Source organism: Pelophylax lessonae, assembly GCF_965119305.1.
Source record: "Pelophylax lessonae genome assembly, chromosome: 3".
Taxonomy (NCBI): domain Eukaryota; kingdom Metazoa; phylum Chordata; class Amphibia; order Anura; family Ranidae; genus Pelophylax; species Pelophylax lessonae.
In genome coordinates this window covers 640,336,337-640,356,600 of record NC_138770.1, presented here as the reverse complement: position 1 = coordinate 640,356,600, position 20,264 = coordinate 640,336,337, and the positions used below count along the sequence as shown (strand labels likewise).

General features: G+C 42.0%; 1 protein-coding gene across 1 annotated transcript in view; it reads left to right on the top strand.

Annotated features, from left to right (window-relative positions):
• Window positions 1-10,365, top strand: part of SRBD1 (S1 RNA binding domain 1) — a 399,572-nt gene extending 389,207 nt beyond the window's left edge. Inside the window, exon 22 of the mRNA XM_082249845.1 lies at window positions 9,966-10,365. Coding sequence (XP_082105971.1) covers window positions 9,966-10,258 — 293 coding nt within the window. The 3' untranslated portion in view covers window positions 10,259-10,365. The remainder of the gene's footprint in view (window positions 1-9,965) is intronic.
• The last annotated feature ends 9,899 nt before the right edge of the window (window positions 10,366-20,264 follow it).

The window sequence follows — 20,264 nt, the reverse complement described above, 5'->3', positions numbered from 1 at the left end:
CAGGTCTGGCCGCTCGAGGCCATCCGAGCTTTTGAGGCTCTAAAGTCCGCCGTTGTGTCGGCCCCGATTCTGTCGCATCCCAACCCTGGGTTGCCCTTTGTCCTCGAGGTGGACGCGTCTGAGACAGGAGTAGGCGCCCTTCTGTCTCAGCGTAGAACACCAGAGGGTCCTCTGCTTCCTTGTGGGTTTTACTCCCGGAAACTGTCTTCCGCGGAGTGCAACTATCATATTGGTGACAGGGAGTTATTGGCCATCGTGCAGGCCCTTAAAGAATGGAGGCACTTGCTCGAGGGTTCGGTGGTTCCGGTCCTAATCCTGACGGACCACAAGAATCTGACCTACCTTTCTGAGGCCAAGAGTTTGACACCACGTCACGCCAGATGGGCTCTGTTCTTGTCACGTTTTAATTACGTGGTCTCCTACCTACCCGGTTCCAAGAACATCGGGGCGGATGCCTTATCACGGCAGTACTCCGACCTGTCCAGGGAGGAGTCGATTCCGACTTCGGTCATACCTCCGAATCAGATCCTGGCCGCCATTCGCACCAGCCTGACCTCTCCCCTGGGTGAGCAGATTTTGGCGGCTCAATCTGGTGCTCCCTCTGAGAGACCCAACGGCAGATGTTTTGTGCCTGAGGAGTTGCGCACTCGGTTGTTGCGAACCTACCATAACTCCAAGACCGCGGGGCATCCTGGAAAGAATCAGCTGTCCTGGGCTGTTTCACGTCTGTTCTGGTGGCCTTCCCTACGTTCCGACATCGACGCATATGTAGCGGCATGCTCCGTTTGTGCCCTGAGTAAGTCCCCTCGGCACCTTCCGTTGGGCCTTCTGCAACCCATAGCCACCGGGGAGCGCCCATGGTTACACCTGGGGATGGATTTCATTGTGGACCTCCCTGCATCCCGAGGCCATACGGTCATTCTCATGATTGTGGATCGATTTTCCAAAATGTGCCACTGTGTTCCTCTCAAGAAGTTACCCTCTGCACAGGAGTTGGCCACGATTTTTGCCAGGGAGGTCTTCCGGTTGCACGGTTTGCCCAAGGAGATTGTGTCGGATCGGGGGAGTCAGTTTGTGTCCAGGTTCTGGCGCGCCTTTTGCTCCCAGTTGGGGATTCATCTCTCCTTCTCCTCGGCCTACCACCCTCAGTCCAATGGGGCCGCAGAACGATCCAATCAGGCCTTGGAACAATTCCTTCGTTGCTATGTCTCCGATCACCAAGACAATTGGGTTGACCTCCTGCCTTGGGCTGAGTTTGCCAGGAACACGGCGGTGAACTCTTCCTCTGGGACGTCTCCCTTCATGGCCAATTATGGGTTCCAACCTGCCGTGTTACCGGAGGTATTCTCTCCCCAGGATATTCCGGCTGTGGAGGATCATCTTTCTGTCCTACGTGCTTCTTGGGTACAGATCCAGAAGTCCCTTGAGGTCTCTGCGCAGCGCCAGAGACTCCAGGCTGATCGCAGACGAGCCCCTGCTCCTTCCTACCAGGCCGGAGACCGTGTATGGTTGTCCACCCGCAACATCAACCTTCGAGTGCCCACTCCCAAGCTGGCGCCTTGCTTTGTTGGTCCCTTCCGAGTGCTTCGCAGGGTAAACCCGGTAGCCTATGCCCTTGCGCTTCCTCCTGGCATGCGGATCTCCAACGTGTTTCATGTCTCCCTGTTGAAGCCACTGGTGTGTAATCGTTTCACTTCCTCGGTTCCTCGGCCCCGTCCGGTCCAAGTGGGCAATCGTGAGGAGTATGAGGTGAGCAATATCCTGGACTCACGCCTGGTCCGCGGTCGGGTGCAGTTTTTGGTTCATTGGCGTGGTTATGGTCCAGAGGAGCGTTCCTGGGTTCCCTCCGCAGATGTCCATGCTCCTGCCTTGCTCCGAGCCTTCCACGCACGCTTCCCTCAGAAACCGTTCTTTACTCCGCGGAGGAGGGGCCCTTGAGGGGGAGGTACTGTCATGGTCTTACCTTCTTGCTGTTCTCCTTCGTTTGACATGTGCTGGCGGCCATCTTGGTTTCTGGGTTTCTTGTAGCCTCCCACCCTGCGGCTCCTCCTTCCCACTGGGAGGAGCTGGATGCCTAGCTCATATATATAGGAGGTCTGTGGCTTCAGTTCCTTGCTTGGTCCTCCTGTGTTCACATGCTTCTAAGACTGCTGCTGCTTCTGGTCCCTGATCCTGGCTTTGTCTGACTACCCTGCTGGTTCCTGATCCTGGCTTCGTCTGACTACCCTGCTGGTTCCTGATCCTGGCTTCGTCTGACTACCCTGCTGGTTCCTGATCCTGGCTTCGTCTGACTACCCTCCTGGTTCCTGACCTCTGGCTTCGCAAGGACTCTGCCTCGGTTTCGCCATCCGTTTGGACTTTTGCTTTACAGCTTGATTTTCAATAAAGCCTTCTTATTTTCACTTATCTGTTGTCGTACGTCTGGTTCATGGTTCCGTGACAAACAGTCTGTCACTGATGGTACTCCGCAGACTGACCAGTGTATTGTGGAGTGGGTGGGAGGAGTTTTCTAAGATTGAACGTACCATGAACCACATTCACTTCTCCAACACTGTTTTTTAGAGTCTGTTGGTGTCGGACACCCTAAATGGGAGGTCAAAGTTTTCCATATGATATATATACACAAACCCAATTCCAAAAAAGTTGGGACACTACAAATTGTGAATAAAAACAGAATGCAATGATGTGGAAGTTTCAATTTTCATTATTTTATTCAGAATACAACATAGATGACATATCAAATGTTTAAACTGAGAAAATGTATCATTTTAAGGGAAAAATAAGTTGATTTTAAATTTCATGGCATCAACACATCTCAAAAAAGTTGGGACAAGGCCATGTTTACCACTGTGTGGCATCCCCTCTTCTTTTTATAACAGTCTGCAAACGTCTAGGGACTGAGGAGACAAGTTGCTCAAGTTTAGGAATAGGAATGTTGTCCCATTCTTGTCTAATACAGGCTTCTAGTTGCACAACGGTCTTAGGTATTCTTTGTCGCATCTTCCTCTTTATGATGCCCCAAATGTTTTCTATGGGTGAAAGATCTGGACTGCAGGCTGGCCATTTCAGTGCCCAGATCCTTATTCTACACCGCCATGATTTTGTAATTGATGCAGTATGTGGTCTGGCATTGTCATGTTGGAAAATGCAAAGTCTTCCCTGAAAGAGGCGACGTCTGGATGGGAGCATATGTTGTTCTAGAACTTGGATATACCTTTCAGCATTGATGGTGCCTTTCCAGATGTGTAAGCTGCCCATGCCACACGCACTCATGCAACCCCATACTATCAGAGATGCAGGCTACTGAACTGAGCGCTGAGAACAACTTGGGTTGTCCTTGTCCTCTTTAGTCTGGATTACATGGCGTCCCAGTTTTCCAAAAAAGAACTTCAAATTTTGATTCGTCTGACTACAGAACAGTTTTCCACTTTGCCACAGTCCATTTTAAATGAGCCTTGGCCCAGAGAAAAAGCCTGCGCTTCTGGATCATGTTTAGATATGGCTTCTTTTTTGGCCTATAGAGTTTTAGCCGGCAACGGTGAATGGCACGGTGGATTGTGTTTACCGACAATGTTTTCTGGAAGTATTCCTGAGCCCATGTTGTGATTTCCATTACAGTAGCATTCCTGTATGTGATGCAGTGCCGTCTAAGGGCCTGAAGATCACGGGCATCCAGTATGGTTTTCCCGCTTTGACCCTTACGCACAGAGATTGTTCCAGATTCTCTGAATCTTTGGATGATATTATGCACTGTAGATGATGATAACTTCAAACTCTTTGCAATTTTTCTCAGAGAAACTCCTTTCTGATATTGCTCCACTATTTTTCGCCGCAGCATTGGGGGAATTGGTGATCCTCTGCCCATCTTGACTTCTGAGAGACACTGCCACTCTGAGAGGCTCTTTTTATACCCAATCATGTTGCCAATTGACCTAATAAGTTGCAAATTGGTCCTCCAGCGGTTCTTTATATGTACATTTAACTTTTCCGGCCTCTTATTGTTACCTGTCCCAACTATTTTTGGTATGTGTAGCTCTCGTGAAATTCAAAATGAGCAAATATTTGGCATGATGTTTTAAAATGTCTCACTTTCAAAATTTGATATGTTATCTATATTATATTGTGAATAAAATATAAGTTTATGAAATTTGTAAATTAGTCCATTCCTTTTTTACTCACAATTTGTACAGTGTCCCAATGTTTTTGGAATCAGGTTTGTGTGTATATATATATATATATATATATATATATATATATATATATATATGTGTGTATGTGATATATTGGGATATATACAGCTGCAAGAAAAAGTATGTGAACCCTTTGGAATGATATGGATTTCTGCACAAATTGGTCATAAAATGTGATCTGATCATCATCTAAGTCACAACAATAGACAATCACAGTCTGCTTAAACTAATAACACACAAAGAATGAAATGTTGCCATGTTTTTATTGAACACACCATGTAAACCTTCACAGTGCAGGTGGAAAAAGTATGTGAACCCCTAGACTAATGACATCTCTAAGAGCTAATTGGAGTGAGAGGTCAGCCAACTGGAGTCCAATCAATGAGATGAGATTGGAGGTGTTGGTTACAGCTGCCCTGCCCTATAAAAAACACACACCAGTTCTGGGTTTGCTTTTCGCGAGAAGCATTGCCTGATGTGAATGATGCCTCGCAAAAAAGAGCTCTCAGAAGAACTAAGATTAAAAATTGTTCACTTGCATAAAGCTGGAAAGGGTTATAAAAGTATCTCTAAAAGCCTTGCTGTTCATCAGTCCATGGTAAGACAAATTGTCTATAAATGGAGAAGGTTCACCTTATGGAAGGTGGAGGAGCGCAAGGTCTCTAACATCCACCAGCTCTGTGATGTCGTCATGGAGGAGTGGAAGAGGACCCCAGTGGCAACCTGTAAAGCTCTGGTGAACTCCATGCCCGAATGGGTTAAGACAGTGCTGAAAAGTAATGGTGACCACACAAAATATTGAAACTTTGGGCCCAATTTGGACATTTTCACTTAGGGGTGTACTCACTTTTGTTGCCAGCGGTTTAGAAATTAATAGCTGTGTGTTGAGTTATGTTGAGGGGACAACAAATTTACCCTGTTATACAAGCTGTACACTCACTACTTTACATTGTAGCCAAGTGTCATTTCTTCAGTGTTGTCACATGAAAAGATTTGATAAAATATTTACAAAAATGAAATGTGAGGGGTGTACTCACTTTTGTGAGATACTGTGTGTGTGTGTGTGTATATATATATTTATATACATGTAATGATTTTCTTTTATTAGCTAGTCTGCAAACTAATTTCTGAATTCTCAGAATTATACCCCTATTTTTCTATGTCAACTGGTACACTTTAGCATTGCTGAGTATAAAGTAATGGATAGATATCATCCTATATAACTATACAGAATGTTTTGTAACTTTTGGAAGTGTGTCTTAAGTGTATGTCTTTCCCCATGGAGACAGGCCTATTTACATTGCCTTTGTAGCTACTGTATAATAATGTATATGTGGTGTATTTGTCTTTTCTATATACAAAGAGATATTCTCAGCAGCACAGCTTGGAGTAAAGTCATTTTTCAGGAGAAGCTTCAAACGGCACATGACCTTACACAAAATAATAATTCCTTTTTTAATACCGGCCTTGTAGGTTTACACCATCTCCTCTTCATCTGAACCTTTACAAAGATTTTGATTGAAGAGACAGCTGAGAAGTGTATTTCTTTTTCTCGTTCGGGCTCATAAATCACCCATTTATCAGATTGTATGCTGAGCCCTCCCCAGGAATAACATTTACTTCTAGAAGTATGCCCTGTCATGATCTAACCGCAGTCTTCCCTGCGTCTCTGGTGGCTGTGTTTAATAAGTACGCGTTTTCTTGATTCACAATTTATACGGCATATAATTTATTTTCAGATTTGAATTCATTTCCTGAATACGCGGTCGCCTGACCACAAAAATGAGTCATTTCACAGCACAACCTTCTCGCCTGGTTTCTTATTATTTGGCTTTCTTTACAGCTGCTCCCTGGATGGCTACAAAGGCTTTTTTCTTTCACAGAATTTATGATCACTATTGTGCCGGCATTAATATTCGATTTCTGCTAAGGGGAAATGATGTTGGCTGAAAAGAAATTATTTCTCAGCAATGTGACGGCCTCTAATGCACTTTTTCATTTATGTTGAGATTATAATAGGACGCGTTGCTGCTTCATCTAGCCCTTTAACGTTGCATAGTACCTGTATTTTAGTCCAAAAACATAAAATACTGCTATATAGGCAGGTGGTCAGTAAAGTAGACACGGTTTTTCATTCTCTAAAAGAATACAGACTGTTCATGTAGCAGAACTGTCAATCAACTGTCAAGAGTTTAGGAACACCCAAAATTCCCATTGATACAAGATCCGGATTATTTTGAGGAGATCCCGTTTTTGGAGTACCTAAGACCTATAAATCAGGGAATGACTAAGTTCAACTTATAAATAACTTTCACTTTTGGGTTGAAGGAATCTTAAATAATAATCTGATACACAGAATTTTGGGGTAAGGGTATAACCAACCAAAGCGTTGGGTATCCATTTGAGAATCAGATATTAATTTAAACCACCATGTTTAATACAGTACATTTGCATAGACCAGCGGTCTCCAAACTGCACTATGGATAGCCTCTCACCTTCCCACAGGTTCAATAAGCAGTAAATAATCCCAGTGGCAGTGATCCTTTGTGGGGATATCATTAATAGACTACTCTATCCAGCAGATTATAGAAGCAGTAAATGATCCCAATGGAAGTGATCCTTGTGGGGATATCAATGAAGCACTACTCCTTAAGGGGATATGTGGAATGCCCGCATATAGCCACAGTACCTCCCGATAAGCATGAAAAAGAAAGCAACAGGAGATCTAATGCTTTCTGATATGGTACCTTTAATAATTATAAACAATAGGATACACTAACAAAATAGGCTCAATCCGCAGCTTGTGCTAGCTGGTAGAACTCATAACAAATACAAGAAGCCTCTGGAGGAGCCGTGCTGCCGTGTTGCCGCTCGTAGTCTCCGCCTCCTAAACGCGTTGCGTCACACGCTCCCGCGTCACGACTTACCCCTTACTGAGGAAGTTGTGACATGGTGCAGTTGGTCGCCATGGAGGATTGGAAGAGGACACCAGTGCAACCTTCGAAGCTCTGGTGAACTCAATGCCCTAAAGGGTTAAGTCAGTGCTGGGAAATAATGGTGGCCACGCAAAATATTGACACTTTGGGCCCAATTTGGACATTTTCACTTAGGGATGTACTCACTTTTGTTGCCAACGGATTAGACATTACGGCTGTGTGTTGTTATTTTGAGGGGAAAGCAAATTTACACTGTTATACAAGCTGTACATTCACTACTTTACATTGTAGCAAAGTGTCATTTCTTCAGTGTTGTCACATGAAAAGATATAATAAAATATTTAGAAAAATGTGAGGGGTGTACTCACTTTTGTGAGATACTGTACAGTGATCAGTGTTAAAAATATGCATTGTCACTGTACTGACACTGGCTGGGAAGGGGTTAAACATCAGGAGCGATCAAAGAGTTAAATGTGTGCCTAACCAGTGTTTTCTAACTGTGTGGGAGGTGCTTTTGCAGGAACACAGGATCAATGCCTTCCCTACTGATGGACTGGAGACATGCTTTTTGTTTTTTTACATAGCCAGATCGCCATTCTGCCTGTGTATCGATTGTTTAGCTGGTGCCAGTGGACAAAAAAGTCTGCAGGACCCGCTGTGTAGAATTAGCAGCAGCGAGCCGGCGGGAAGTGCGGGATCATGTATATATTAGTAAAACTGCTATAGTGCGGTCGGCAAGTGATTAAATATAATTAGATTATTCTTAGGTAGGAAAACAAATACAGTATGTTTAGGCACAAATCAAAAGGACTGCAACAAATCAAAGTGCAACAAATGTTAAACAAGAACTCCAGGAGTTTAAGATCTTTATTAAAAGTTAAGTCTGTCTCTTTTATGTGCTATTTACATTCTTACCGAGTGCCAGAAGTGCACTATTTCTATACTTCCATTCTGATGGGAGAGATGCACTCTGCTACACAGCATCGGCTCTGCATGCCCCTCCCTTCCTCTGTCCATTCACAGAATACTTTGTATTTTGTGAATGGGTTTACAAAAATTCAAAGCCTTACGTGATTGGGCAAGAGGAGGAGGGGCAGACAGAGTGGCTACGTAATGGTCCAATTTTGGAGCACCTGAAGTATGAGGTGGCATAAACCTTGTTTGAGTTAACCCCTTATAAGCCAGCAGATTTTTAAAAGTGCTTCAATTCCTAGAGTTATTCTTTAACAAATGTATAGGTGATTCACTCACACACATCATAACAATTACTTGATTTTTTGGTAAAACAAAAATAAAATATGCAGTACACTGTAAATATAATTATCTACAACATGTTTGTACAACGTATTAGTTTGAACTTATGGATAATAGAAAGTAAAAATTATTGCTAAAGTATCATTTATACAGAGGGACACATTCGGAATGTTGATGAATATGAATGATGTAAAATCATGAGATATACAGTGCATCCGTAAAGTATTCATATGGCTTCACTTTTTCCACATTTTGTTTTGTTACGCCCTTATTCCAAAATGGAATAAATTATTTTCCTCAGAATTCTACAAACAATACCCCATAATGACAACGTGAAAGAAGTTTGTAATCTTTGCAAATGTATTAAAAATAAAAAATTAAAACAATTACATGTACATACGTTTGCACAACCTTTGCTGAATACTTTTGTTTGAAGCACCTTTGGCACCAATTACAGCCTCAAGTCTTTTTGAGGATGATGCTACAAACTTGACACACTTGTTTTTTGGGCAGTTTCACCCATTCTTCTTAGCAGGACCTCTCCAGCGCCATCAGGTTGAATGGAGAGCGTCGGTGAACAGCCATTTTCAGATCTCTCCAAAGATATTTAATCGGGTTCAAGTCTGGGCTCTGGCTGGGGCCACTCAAGGACATTCACAGAGTTGTCCTGTAGCCACTCCTTTGTTATCTTGGCTGTGTGCTTAGGGTTGTTATCCTGTTGGAAGATGAACCTTCAACCCAGTCTGAGGTCCAGAGAGCTTTGGAGCAGGTTTTTATCAAGGATGTCTCTGTACATTGCTGCATTTATCTTTCCCTCGATCCTGATTAGTCTCCCAGTTCCTGCGGTTGAAAAACATCCCCATGGCATGATGCTGCCACCATGCTTCACCATGGCAAGGAGAAGATCGTGCTTGATTCCTCCAGACATGACACTTGCCATTCAGGCCAAAGAGTCCAATCTTTGTTTCCTCAGACCAGAGACTTTTGTTTCTCATGGTCTGAAAGTCCTTCAGGTGCCTTTTGGCAAACTCCAGGTGGGTTATGTCTCCATACAATCCTGTCTCTGAGGTCTACAGACAATTCCTTGGACTTCATGGCTTGGTTTGTGCTCTCACATGCACTGTTAACTGTGGGACCTTATATAGACAGGGTGTGTGCCCTTCCATATCATGTCCACTCAAATGAATTTACCACAGGTGGACTCCAGTCAAGTCGTAGAAACATCTCAAGGATGATTAGTGAAAACAATGCACCTGAGCTAAATTTTGAGTGTCATGGCAAAGGCTGTGAATACTTTTTTTCGTTTTTTATTTTTAATAAAATTGCAAAGTTTTCAAACAAACTTCTTTTATGTTGTCAATATGGGGTATTGTTTGTAGAATTTTGAGGAAAATAATTTAATCCATTTTGGAATAAGGCTTTAACATTACAAAATGTGGAAAAGTGAAGCCCAATGAATACTTACCTGGATGCACTGTAAGTTATATCTAACAGTATTTAGTCCTATTCTTTCACCATGATGGTATACTGTTCTTATGCAATAAATACCTAAGCTGCACTGATTGAAAAACTATCTATTTTACAGAGTTTGATAAATCCGATTTCAAGACCAATATCGTCTGTATTGAAGACCTGAAGATTGGAACTGTCCTTACTGGGAAGGTTGAAAATGCCACATTGTTTGGAGTTTTTGTGGACATTGGTGTAGGAAAAGCTGGGCTAATTCCTATGCGCTTTATAACCGAGGATAAACTCTCTAAGGAGAAAAGACGGAGAAGTCTTGGGCTTGGACCCGGAGAGCGTGTAGAGGTTCGAGTTCTAAATATTGATCTCCGACAGTCAAGAATTACGCTTGAACTTTTGCGTGTTTTAAAATAAAGTTTGGCGGACTCAGTAGATGCACTCGGTTCTGTTTTTACATATGAAGTGCCTTTTTTTTTTTTTTTTTTTGTATCCCCAGCTCGGGAATAAATTGATACAAAAAAGGTTGTTAGTAATGTTTTTTTTCACATCGTCACCAAACTGTTGTGATTATGTTAGTGGTTATTTTTTTTATACAGTCTGTTTTAGTTCTTTTAATAATAGTGGACGACAATTCTTACCTTTTAATTTTAAAATGTATGCACAAAAAAGATGAACAATGCAAACACATATTTGAAGGAGTCTCTAGACTGCAATTGGGCAATACTTCAAAATATTTTTGACATTTATACATCCCAGATTTATATATAAGAAAGCACCAATGCCATCACATTAGGGATTGTTAGATTCTTAGATTGTAAGCTCTAACGAGCAGGGCCCTCTTATTTCTCTTGTGCCAAATTGTATTTTAACTGTAATGTCTGCCTTCATTTTGTAAAGCGCTGAGCAAACTGTTGGCGCTTTACAAAATGTAAATTAACCACTTGCTGACTGCCTAACGTAGATCTACGTCGGCAGTCAGCCCCTCACAGGCAGAGCGACGTAGGTCTACGTCGCTAGCCTGTGAGGCTCTGGGGCCCGATGTTCGCCGGGCACTCGCGATCGTCCGTTAGAGCGGGAGAAAGGCAGGCGGCTAATGTAAACACAGCCGCCTGTCATTCTCACCTGTGTAAGAATGGAGATCACACGGTTCTACTATGTAGGACCATTGATCTCTGTTCTTACACAAGTAGCCACATCCAATCACAGTTAGAAACACGCCCCTAGGGACACACTTAACCCCTCCCTCTCCAATAAGTTAACCCCTTCCCTCCCAGTGTCATTTTTACAGTAACAGTGCATATGTATAGAACTGATTACTGCAGTAATGTCACTGGTACTCCCAAAAGTGTCAAAAATGTCAGTCAAGGGTCCAATCTGTCCGCCGCAATGTCGCAATCCTGCAAAAAAAAATCGCAGATCGCCGTTATTACTCGTTAAAAAAAAAAACAACAAAAATGACAAAAATCTTTCCCTTAGTTAGTAAACGCAATAACTTTTGCACAAACCAATCAAAATACGCTTTTTGCAATTCTTTTTTTACCAAAAATATGTAGCAGAAAACAAATTGGCCTAAAAATGTTAAATTTTGATTTTTACATTTTTTTTGGGAATTTCATATAAAAAAATGTGAAAAATATTGTTTTTTTCAAAATTTACGCACTTTTTTTGTTTATAGCGCATGTTTAAAAAATCGCACAGGTGATCAAATACCACCAAAAAAAAGCTCTGTTTGTGGGAAAAAAAGGACGTGAAATTCGTTTAGGTACAGCGTCGCATGACCGCGCAATTGTCCATTAAAGCAACGCAGTGCCGAATCGCAAAATAGGCCCTGGTCAGAAAGGGGGTAAAATATTCCGGGGCCTAAGTGGTTAATAATAATAAGTGGGTGTTTGCTGTATAAAACCAATTTGCATAAAAAGGAAAGCACAATACCTTGATGAGGATTATTTTAGATCCCCTCAGCAGCTCACCTTTACTTTTCTGGATCAGAAAGGTTTTTGTTTTTTTATGAGGGAGATGCCTGTAGAGATTATGACAGATTATTTAGAGAAAGAAAGAATTTGTGGCATGTGCAACAGGTAAAAAAAAATCACAATAGGGAATTTGTCTCCTGCAACTCAGAAGGTGTATTATATATTTTGGAATGTCCTTGTGGGCTTTATTACATAGGTCACACATCTAGGACTCTGGCAGTAATACGTATGATGGAACATATTTATTAACATATTACACCAAACGGTGTCTGAAACCCTTTTAGGTAACACCACAGTCATGATCCTGGTGGATTACAGTTTTAAGAATCAGAGAAGGTTAAAGGAGAAGTACAGCCAAAGCTCAATTGGCTGTACTTCTATGGATCACAGGAATGCAGATCATTTTGCACTCCTGTGACCCACTTTCAGCAGACAGTGAGCTGAAGCCCACTTTTGGCTGATGTCACCGAGCCGGTCTAGGCTTTTGAAAGATCACGACCATATGGTCAGGATCTGCCCACATGCCTGGACCGCCACCCGGCTCAGCCTCTCAGTGAGCCGCTGAGAGCCTGAGCCGGACACTCCCACCCCCTCCACAGCCCAGCACTCCAGTGAGCGAATAACAATCACCGCCTCTCTGCTCAGGAAGCTCTGAGAACTGAGCAGTCGGCAGCATTTGAGCGCTCGGTTCTCAATGTTTGATCCGGTGGGAGACAGCTGCAGCATCGGGCTGATGCTGCATCCACATAGGTAAGTATGATTTTAAAAAAAAACAGGGGAGAAGGGGGCACTTTTGTGAGACAACGAAGTAGGAGGGAATCGTGGTGCATTTATGATGCTAAAGTTTTGGTCCTGGATGGTTGGAGTATAGAATTTGACCTCAACTGTTTTATCAGTGAAGCTTGATGTATCACGGATAAAACAAATTATAAAACAATGGCGATAGCTTACAATATGGGTGTTGAGTGTAGGTGCCATAGTTTGTAACATTCTAGTCCAGTAGGTTGGCTGTATGTAGCACATTCTGCATTTATACTTATCAGGTGAGTTGTGTATGTGTTGAAATGAGATTATGGATTATACAGTATGTATATATAGTAATAGTTGAGTTGAGATTTTTTTTCGTGAAAGTTTTTTTCAGTGGTGTTTATAGTTAAAAATTTGGAAATCTACACACTTGTATGTTTATTTTATTTACTGGGGTTGTGAATCACATTGTTGTAGCAAGGTCCTAATTAGCAGATATGATTGCACACAGCTGCATGGGGATTTTTTTTACTTTAATTCTGTGAAACTGTTAAATGATTTACATTCTTTCCTGAACAAAACTGATCAGAAGATTCAACACAAATAGATTTACAGAGTTTGATAAAACTGATTTCAAGACCAATAACGTCTGCATTGAAGACTTGAAGGTTGGAAAAGTTCTTCCTGGGAAGTTGGAAAATGCTACAATGTATGGAGGTTTGTGGACATTGGTATGGGATGGGCTGGATTATTTCACTTTGAGATTTTTATATAATAGAAATCAAACTCCCAAATGAGAAGAAACGGAATACGATTTGGCCTTGGACCCTGGGGAGCGTGTAAAGGTTCACATTCTAAATATTAATGTTCAGCAGCGATGACATACCCTTGAAGTTTTTCATGTTTTAAAATGATGGTGCTTGGACTCAATGAATGCACTCAGTTCTGTTTTTAGATATGAACTGTCATTATGTTTTTTTTGTATCCCCAATCTGGCAATAAATTGATAAGAAAAAGGTTGTTTTAGTAATAGTTATTTTGCATGAACTCCTTTTTTTCTTTTACTGCAGTAGCCACTAATAATCCTTATCTCATCCTCTGCTTTCCAGGGTTCACTTTCACTAATTTCCTGTTCGTAAGATTAGCAGTCAGTGTGACTTTTTTTTTCCTAGGGGCCACCAATAACACAACCCACCTCTCCTCATTTGTTCTAATACATAAGCCAAGCCCGGAGACTCGGGGTCTGCTCAGTGAATCTACCCTTGCCTGACATCTATATCTACTGCTAGTGATTTAAGACTAGGAGCATGAAGAGCAAATGGTTGTGACATTTGTGTCTTAGTGATTCCTCTACATAGCGACTGGACATTCCTGAACTTTGTAGGCAAACATGATGATGTCACAGACTTCCTTTTTATATAGGAATCTATTTTATCCCTGATCATATATAGTTTAACTCCATACATTTAGAGGAGGACTGCAATCGGTAGAAGATGAGAACACATAGAACAAGTGTATGTAAAGAGGGAAGGATACTGAAAAAGAGAGTAATGGGGGGTAAGCCTTTTATAATTTTAGTTCTGTGACATTGAGCAGAGAGGAACATCGGGTATTAAAGTATTAAAATATGCGCCCAAAAATAATTTGAATACATTTGATGTATATTTTGATCATAAATACATCAGAACGTTAAATTATAAAAAAAAAAAATTGTCTCTCAGACCTAAGTCTACCCAATTGGGTTAATTCTCACAATATCTTTAGATCTACAGCCTTGGCCAAAAGTTTTGAGAATGACACAAATATTAATTTTCACAAAGTCTGCGGTTTAGGTGTTTTTAGATCTTTTTGTCAGATGTTACTATTGTATACTGAACTATAATTACTAGCATTTCATGAGTCTTTTATTGACAATTGAAAGAAATAAAAAATTGTGAGTATATAACCTCACGTGACCGCGCCTAGGATTCTAGTGAAAAGAAATTATAATAAATTAAATTGTGAATGAAATGTTGCGTATCTGTGCAACTATAATAAATAATTTTTCTTGAGCCGCTAGTCAAAACAACAAGGGGTTGTGTACTTAGTGAGTGAGAAAAGGGAGACAGCGCTCAAGGATATTATGGTGTCCTATTATACATCATCAAATACAAATTATTCATATAAATTACACTTAAAAATCATATGAAAAGTGAACCCCCAAGTGTCCGTGCTTCGTAAAAGTTCAAATTATAAATGCTGGTGCAATAGTGCAATATTCCAAAACAATTCCAAAGTGCTATGTGCTCAGTGCAAAGTGATGTCCACATGCAGGATCAAAACACTGGGGGGAATCCGTCACCGAGTTATGCACCCACTTACCAGATGACCCCTTGGGGTCTAGCTCGGGTAAATGGTCTTTTGGAATGGTTCCCAAATTTTCCACAGCCGTTCCCTTGTGTGAATCCCACTAGAATGTATGTGAGGGTCCGTTCCACTGTCCCAGAGGAATTTGGTAATGCGTCCACTGTATATCCTCCTGGTGGATTTGGTGGTCATGAAGAGGAATTTCACCTTTCAGTGTGACAATGAACCATAGAATACCTTCAAATTAAATTTGGGAACCATTCCAAAAGACCATTTACCAAGGGGTCGTCTGGTAAATGGGTGCATAACTTGGTGACGGATTCCCCCCATTGTTTTGATCCTGCATGTGGACATCCCTTTGCACTGAGCACATAGCACTTTGGAATTGTTTTGGAATATTGCACTATTGCACCAGCATTTATAATTTTATTTATTATTCAATATTTGCAGTGTTGACCTTTCTTTTTTCCACAACTCTGCACTTCTCCGTGGCATGCTGTCAATCATCTTCTGGGCCACATCCTGACTGACAGTAGCCCCTTCTTGCAATATCAATGCTTGAAGTTTGTCAGAATTTGTGGGGGTTTTTTGTTCACCCGCCTCTTAAGGATTGACCACAAGATCATAATGTGATCAAGGTCTGGGAGTTTCCTGGGCATGGAACCAACATTTTGATGTTTTGTTCCCCAAGCCACTTATCACTTTAGCCTTATGGCAGGGTGCTCCATCATGCTAAAAAAGGCATTGTTCATCACCAAACTGTTCTCGGATGGTTGGGAGAAGTTTCTCTCAGATAATGTTTTTGTATCATTCTTTATTCATGGCTTAGGTTCTTAGGCAAAATTGTGAGTGAGCTCACTCCCTTGGCTGAGAAGCAACCCCATACATGAATGGTCTCAGAAAACTTTACTGTTGGCATGACACAGGACTGATGGAAGCGCTCACCTTTTCTTCCCCAAACAAGAATTTTCCGGATGCCCCAAACGAAGAGAGGATTTATCAGAGAAAATGACTTTACCCCAGTCCTCAGCAGTCCAATCCCTGTACTTTTTGCAGAATATCAGTTTGTTTCTGATGTTTTTCCTGGAGAGAAGTGGCTTCTTTGCTGCCCTTCCTGACACCAGGCCATCCTCCAAAAGTCTTCTCCTCACTGTGCGTTCAGATGTACTCACACTTGCCTGCTATCATTCCTGAGCAAGCTCTTCACTGGTGTTGCCCCGATCCCGCAGCCAAATTAACTGTAGGAGACGGTCCTGGTGCTTGCTGGACTTTCTTGGATGCACTTAAGCCTTCTTCACAAATACAGTGGAAACGTTTTTTTAATGGGATTGTTAATTTTCATGGCAAAGAGGGACTTTGCAAATAATTGCAATTCACCTGATCACTCCTAATAACATTCTGGAGTATATTGCCATAAAAACTGAGGCAGCAGACTTTGTGAAAATTAATATTTTGTGTCATTCTCAAAACTTTTTTGAAGACTTTGAAGAAAAAAGGAAACCATATGATCCCTCTCAAATCAAAAAGATATCAGAGATTTAGGCTCCTGTCCCCAGATGCCTAAAAACTTAAAATTTTTAGGCACTTGGCCATTTTTTTTTTAACTGATCTAAATGCAGCCCATTGTTTTTAATGATCCTGTAAACACAGGCACATAACCAGCGCTGCATATAGATCAGTAAAAAAAAAAAAAAATCTGCTTTGCTGGTTTGTATTTTACCTGCAAATACTCCACATCCCCTTGACAAAAAATAAATATTTTGAATATTCATGTATTTTAATCTTGGGAGATTTTTGAAGATGGATTGGAACGGTGCCACACACAAAAAATGACACGCAAAATGATAGTTCACCATTAAGAGTGATGTCCTGGGCAGGTACAAAGCAGCCCAGACATACAGCTGCCCCCACAAATATAATAAAGCCCCTTAAAATCTCTGCCTATTAAATTGCTGATACATCTTCTATGTCAACTTATGTTGGCAGCCAAATAAACCGGAAGTGGCGTTGCTTCCGGGTTACATGATTGGAGACCCGATCGAAGCAAAATCTGGCTTTGTTCGGTACTCTAACCAGCCGCCAGACGTTCCGGCTGGTTGCTCGGGTCTCCCGGTGGGACGGGAGACCCGGGCAGAGCAGCGGGGGGGGGGGGCATGATTTTTTTCATCGTCTCAGAAAGGCATGGTCCAGGTGTTCTGATTAAGGTACCACTTGTAATTGAAAACTCAGACCTATCCCCTTATATAATACCTATATATTCCAGAGGGTTTAACCACTTGCCACCCAGGCCAATTCTGACAATTCTCTCCTACATGTAAAAATCATAATTTGTTTGCTAAAAAAGCATTTATAATGTTTGGGGGTTCTGAGTAATTTTCTAGCAGAGACCCTAGGGAATAAAATGGTGGTCTTTGCAAATTTTTATGTCACACAGTATTTGCACAGCAATTTTTCAAACGCATTTTTTTTTTATTTTTAACCACTTAAGCCCCGGAAGATTTTACCCCCATTCCGACCAGGGGGTATTTTGTGATTCGGCACTGCGTGACTTTAACGGAGAATTGCGCGGTCGTGCGACGCTGTACCTAAACGAATTTGGCGTCCTTTTTTTCCCACAAACAGAGCTTTCTTTTGGCGGTATTTGATCACCTGTGCGATTTTTTGATCACGCGCTATAAACAAAAAAAGAGCGTCCATTTTGCAAAAATAGCAATATTTTTCCCTTTTTTTTATATGAAATTCCCCCCAAAAAAAATGTAAAAATCAAAATTTTTTAAAATTTTCGGCCAATTTGTTTTATGCTACCTATGTTTGGTAAAAAAAAATCGCAAAAAGCGTATTTTGATTGGTTTGCGCAAAAGTTATTGCGTTTACTAACTAAGGGAAAGATTTTTGTCATTTTTGTTGTTTTTTTTTTTTTTTTAACGCGTAATGGCGGCGATCTGCGATTTTTTTTGCGGTACTGCGACATTGCGGCGGACAGATCGGACCCTTGACTGACATTTTTGACACTTTTGGGGTTACCAGTGACATTTCTACAGTAATCAGTGCTATACATATGCACTGTTACTGTAAAAATACACTGGTAGTGAAGGGGTTAACTTTATTTGAGAGGGAGGGGCTGTGTGTGTCCCTAGGGGCGTGATTCTAACTGTGATTGGCTGGGGCTTCAGCTGTATGCAGAGTGATCAACGGATCTACATAGTAGATCCAGATGATCAGCTCTCATACAGCGAGGAGAATGACAGGCAGCTTGTTTACACAAGCTGCCTGACTTTCTCCCTCTCCCCCGCCGATCGCAGAGTGGCCGGCGGACATCGGGTCCGCCGGTCACACGCGCGGGGGGGTCCGTGACCACTCGGGAGCGGGAGCGCTCCTCCGGGGGCGCGCGCTCGCTCCCTAGACCCTCACAAGCTAGTGACGTAGACCTACGTCACTTTGCCTGTGAGGGGCTGACCGCCGACGTAGATAGTCGTGCGGCGGTCGGCAAGTGGTTAATGAATTAAAAAGAAAAAAAAAACATTAAAGTTAGCCCGATGTTATGCATTATATGAAAGATGATGTTAGGCCGAGTAAATAGATACCTAACATGTCACGCTTTGAAATTGCGCACACTCGTGGAATAACGCCAAACTTTGGTACTCGAAAATCTCCAAAGGCGTCACAAATATTTACAGGTTACTGGTTTAGAGTTAGAGGGGATCTAGCACTAGAATTATTTCTCTCACTCAAACATTCATGGCAATACCTCACATGTATGGTTTGAGCGCCGTTTACATATGCGGGCGCAACGTACATATGTGTTTGCTTCTGCGTGCTAGCACACGGGGATGGAAGGGCTTTTTTTATTTATTTATTTTACTTTTATCTTTCTATTTTGACACTCTCCCTTTACATTTTTTTTATCACTTTTATTCCTCTTTCAAGTTATGTAATCATCCCTTGTAATAGAAATAGGGCATGACAGGTCTTCTTTACAGAGCGATCTGGGGTCTATAAGTCCCCACATCTCCTCTAGGCTGGAAAGCCTAAAATAAAAAACAATCTCGACTTCCCAGCCGAGGCAACGGCATTGTTTACAACTGCCGAACCCAAACGTGACGTAACGTGGTGCCCAGTTGCTGAAAGTCATAGAGATGACTGTGTACATAATAAACAAGCAAAAAATTGGGGGAGCAAACCCTGAACATGTATATCTAAAGCCGGTGCAGCTATGGACCAAGCAACATGTATATTAAAAAAGAATAGCGCAACCATGCAAAAGAAATGACTATTAAATATGGAGACAATCCATAAATAAAAATGGGGGTTTAGTCCCACCATATGGCCATATCGTGCTCAAGCCCACCACTGCGTCAAAGTACCCCATTATCAGTGGGTCCTACACTATCCATAGAAAAGGGGTGAATCCAGCCTCTCCAACCCTTGGAGACAACACTCCTTGCTGGGATGGATGTGCTAATACTAATATACATGTTGCTTGGTCCATAGCTGCACCGGCTTTAGATATACATGTTCAGGGTTTGCTCCCCCAATTTTTTGCTTGTTTATTATGTATTCAGTCTGATCAGACTTCTGTGGTTGAGCATCCCACCCCCCACACACACCTGTACTCTATCAGAGTCCACCATCAAGTAGATACAAGAGGAGTCCTTTGTAGTGCATTAGCACATCCATCCCAGCAAGGAGTGTTGTCTCCAAGGGTTGGAGAGGCTGGATTCACCCCTTTTCTATGGCTAGTGTAGGACCCACTGATAATGGGGTACTTTGACGCAGTGGTGGGCTTGAGCACGATATGGCCATATGGTAGGACTAAACCCCCATTTTTATTTATGGATTGTCTCCATATTTAATAGTCATTTCTTTTGCATGGTTGCGCTATTCTTTTTTAATATAGAGATGACTGTGGACCATCTTGTAAACAGCCACCACCGGCTGATTCATTCTCTGGGTTGCCATTCGCTTGGGCCAGCCAGTAGAAGCATCAGAGGTTGGCGGGAAGGGGATGCCCCCTCCCGATGCCTGTAAAAACAATCAAGCAGCTGAATAGCCACTATAATTGTTTTTACAGTGCAGGGAATCGCCGGCAGAAAAAGAAGATATCTGAATGATGCCTGCAGCTGTACCCATCATTCAGATATCTCCACTGACATCATATGATGTCGCTGTGCGGGAAGTGTTTTTTTTTCTTTTTTTTCAATGGATGCGCTGTCCACCTGGTTGAAATGCCTTTGAGCCCTCAATAACTTCGGAGCGCTCTGTCAAATCCCATGACAATTCGCAGCCAATTGCCGGCAATGACACCGTTCCAACCGGTGCGACACCGATTATGCTGCGCCGCACCTATTTGCAAA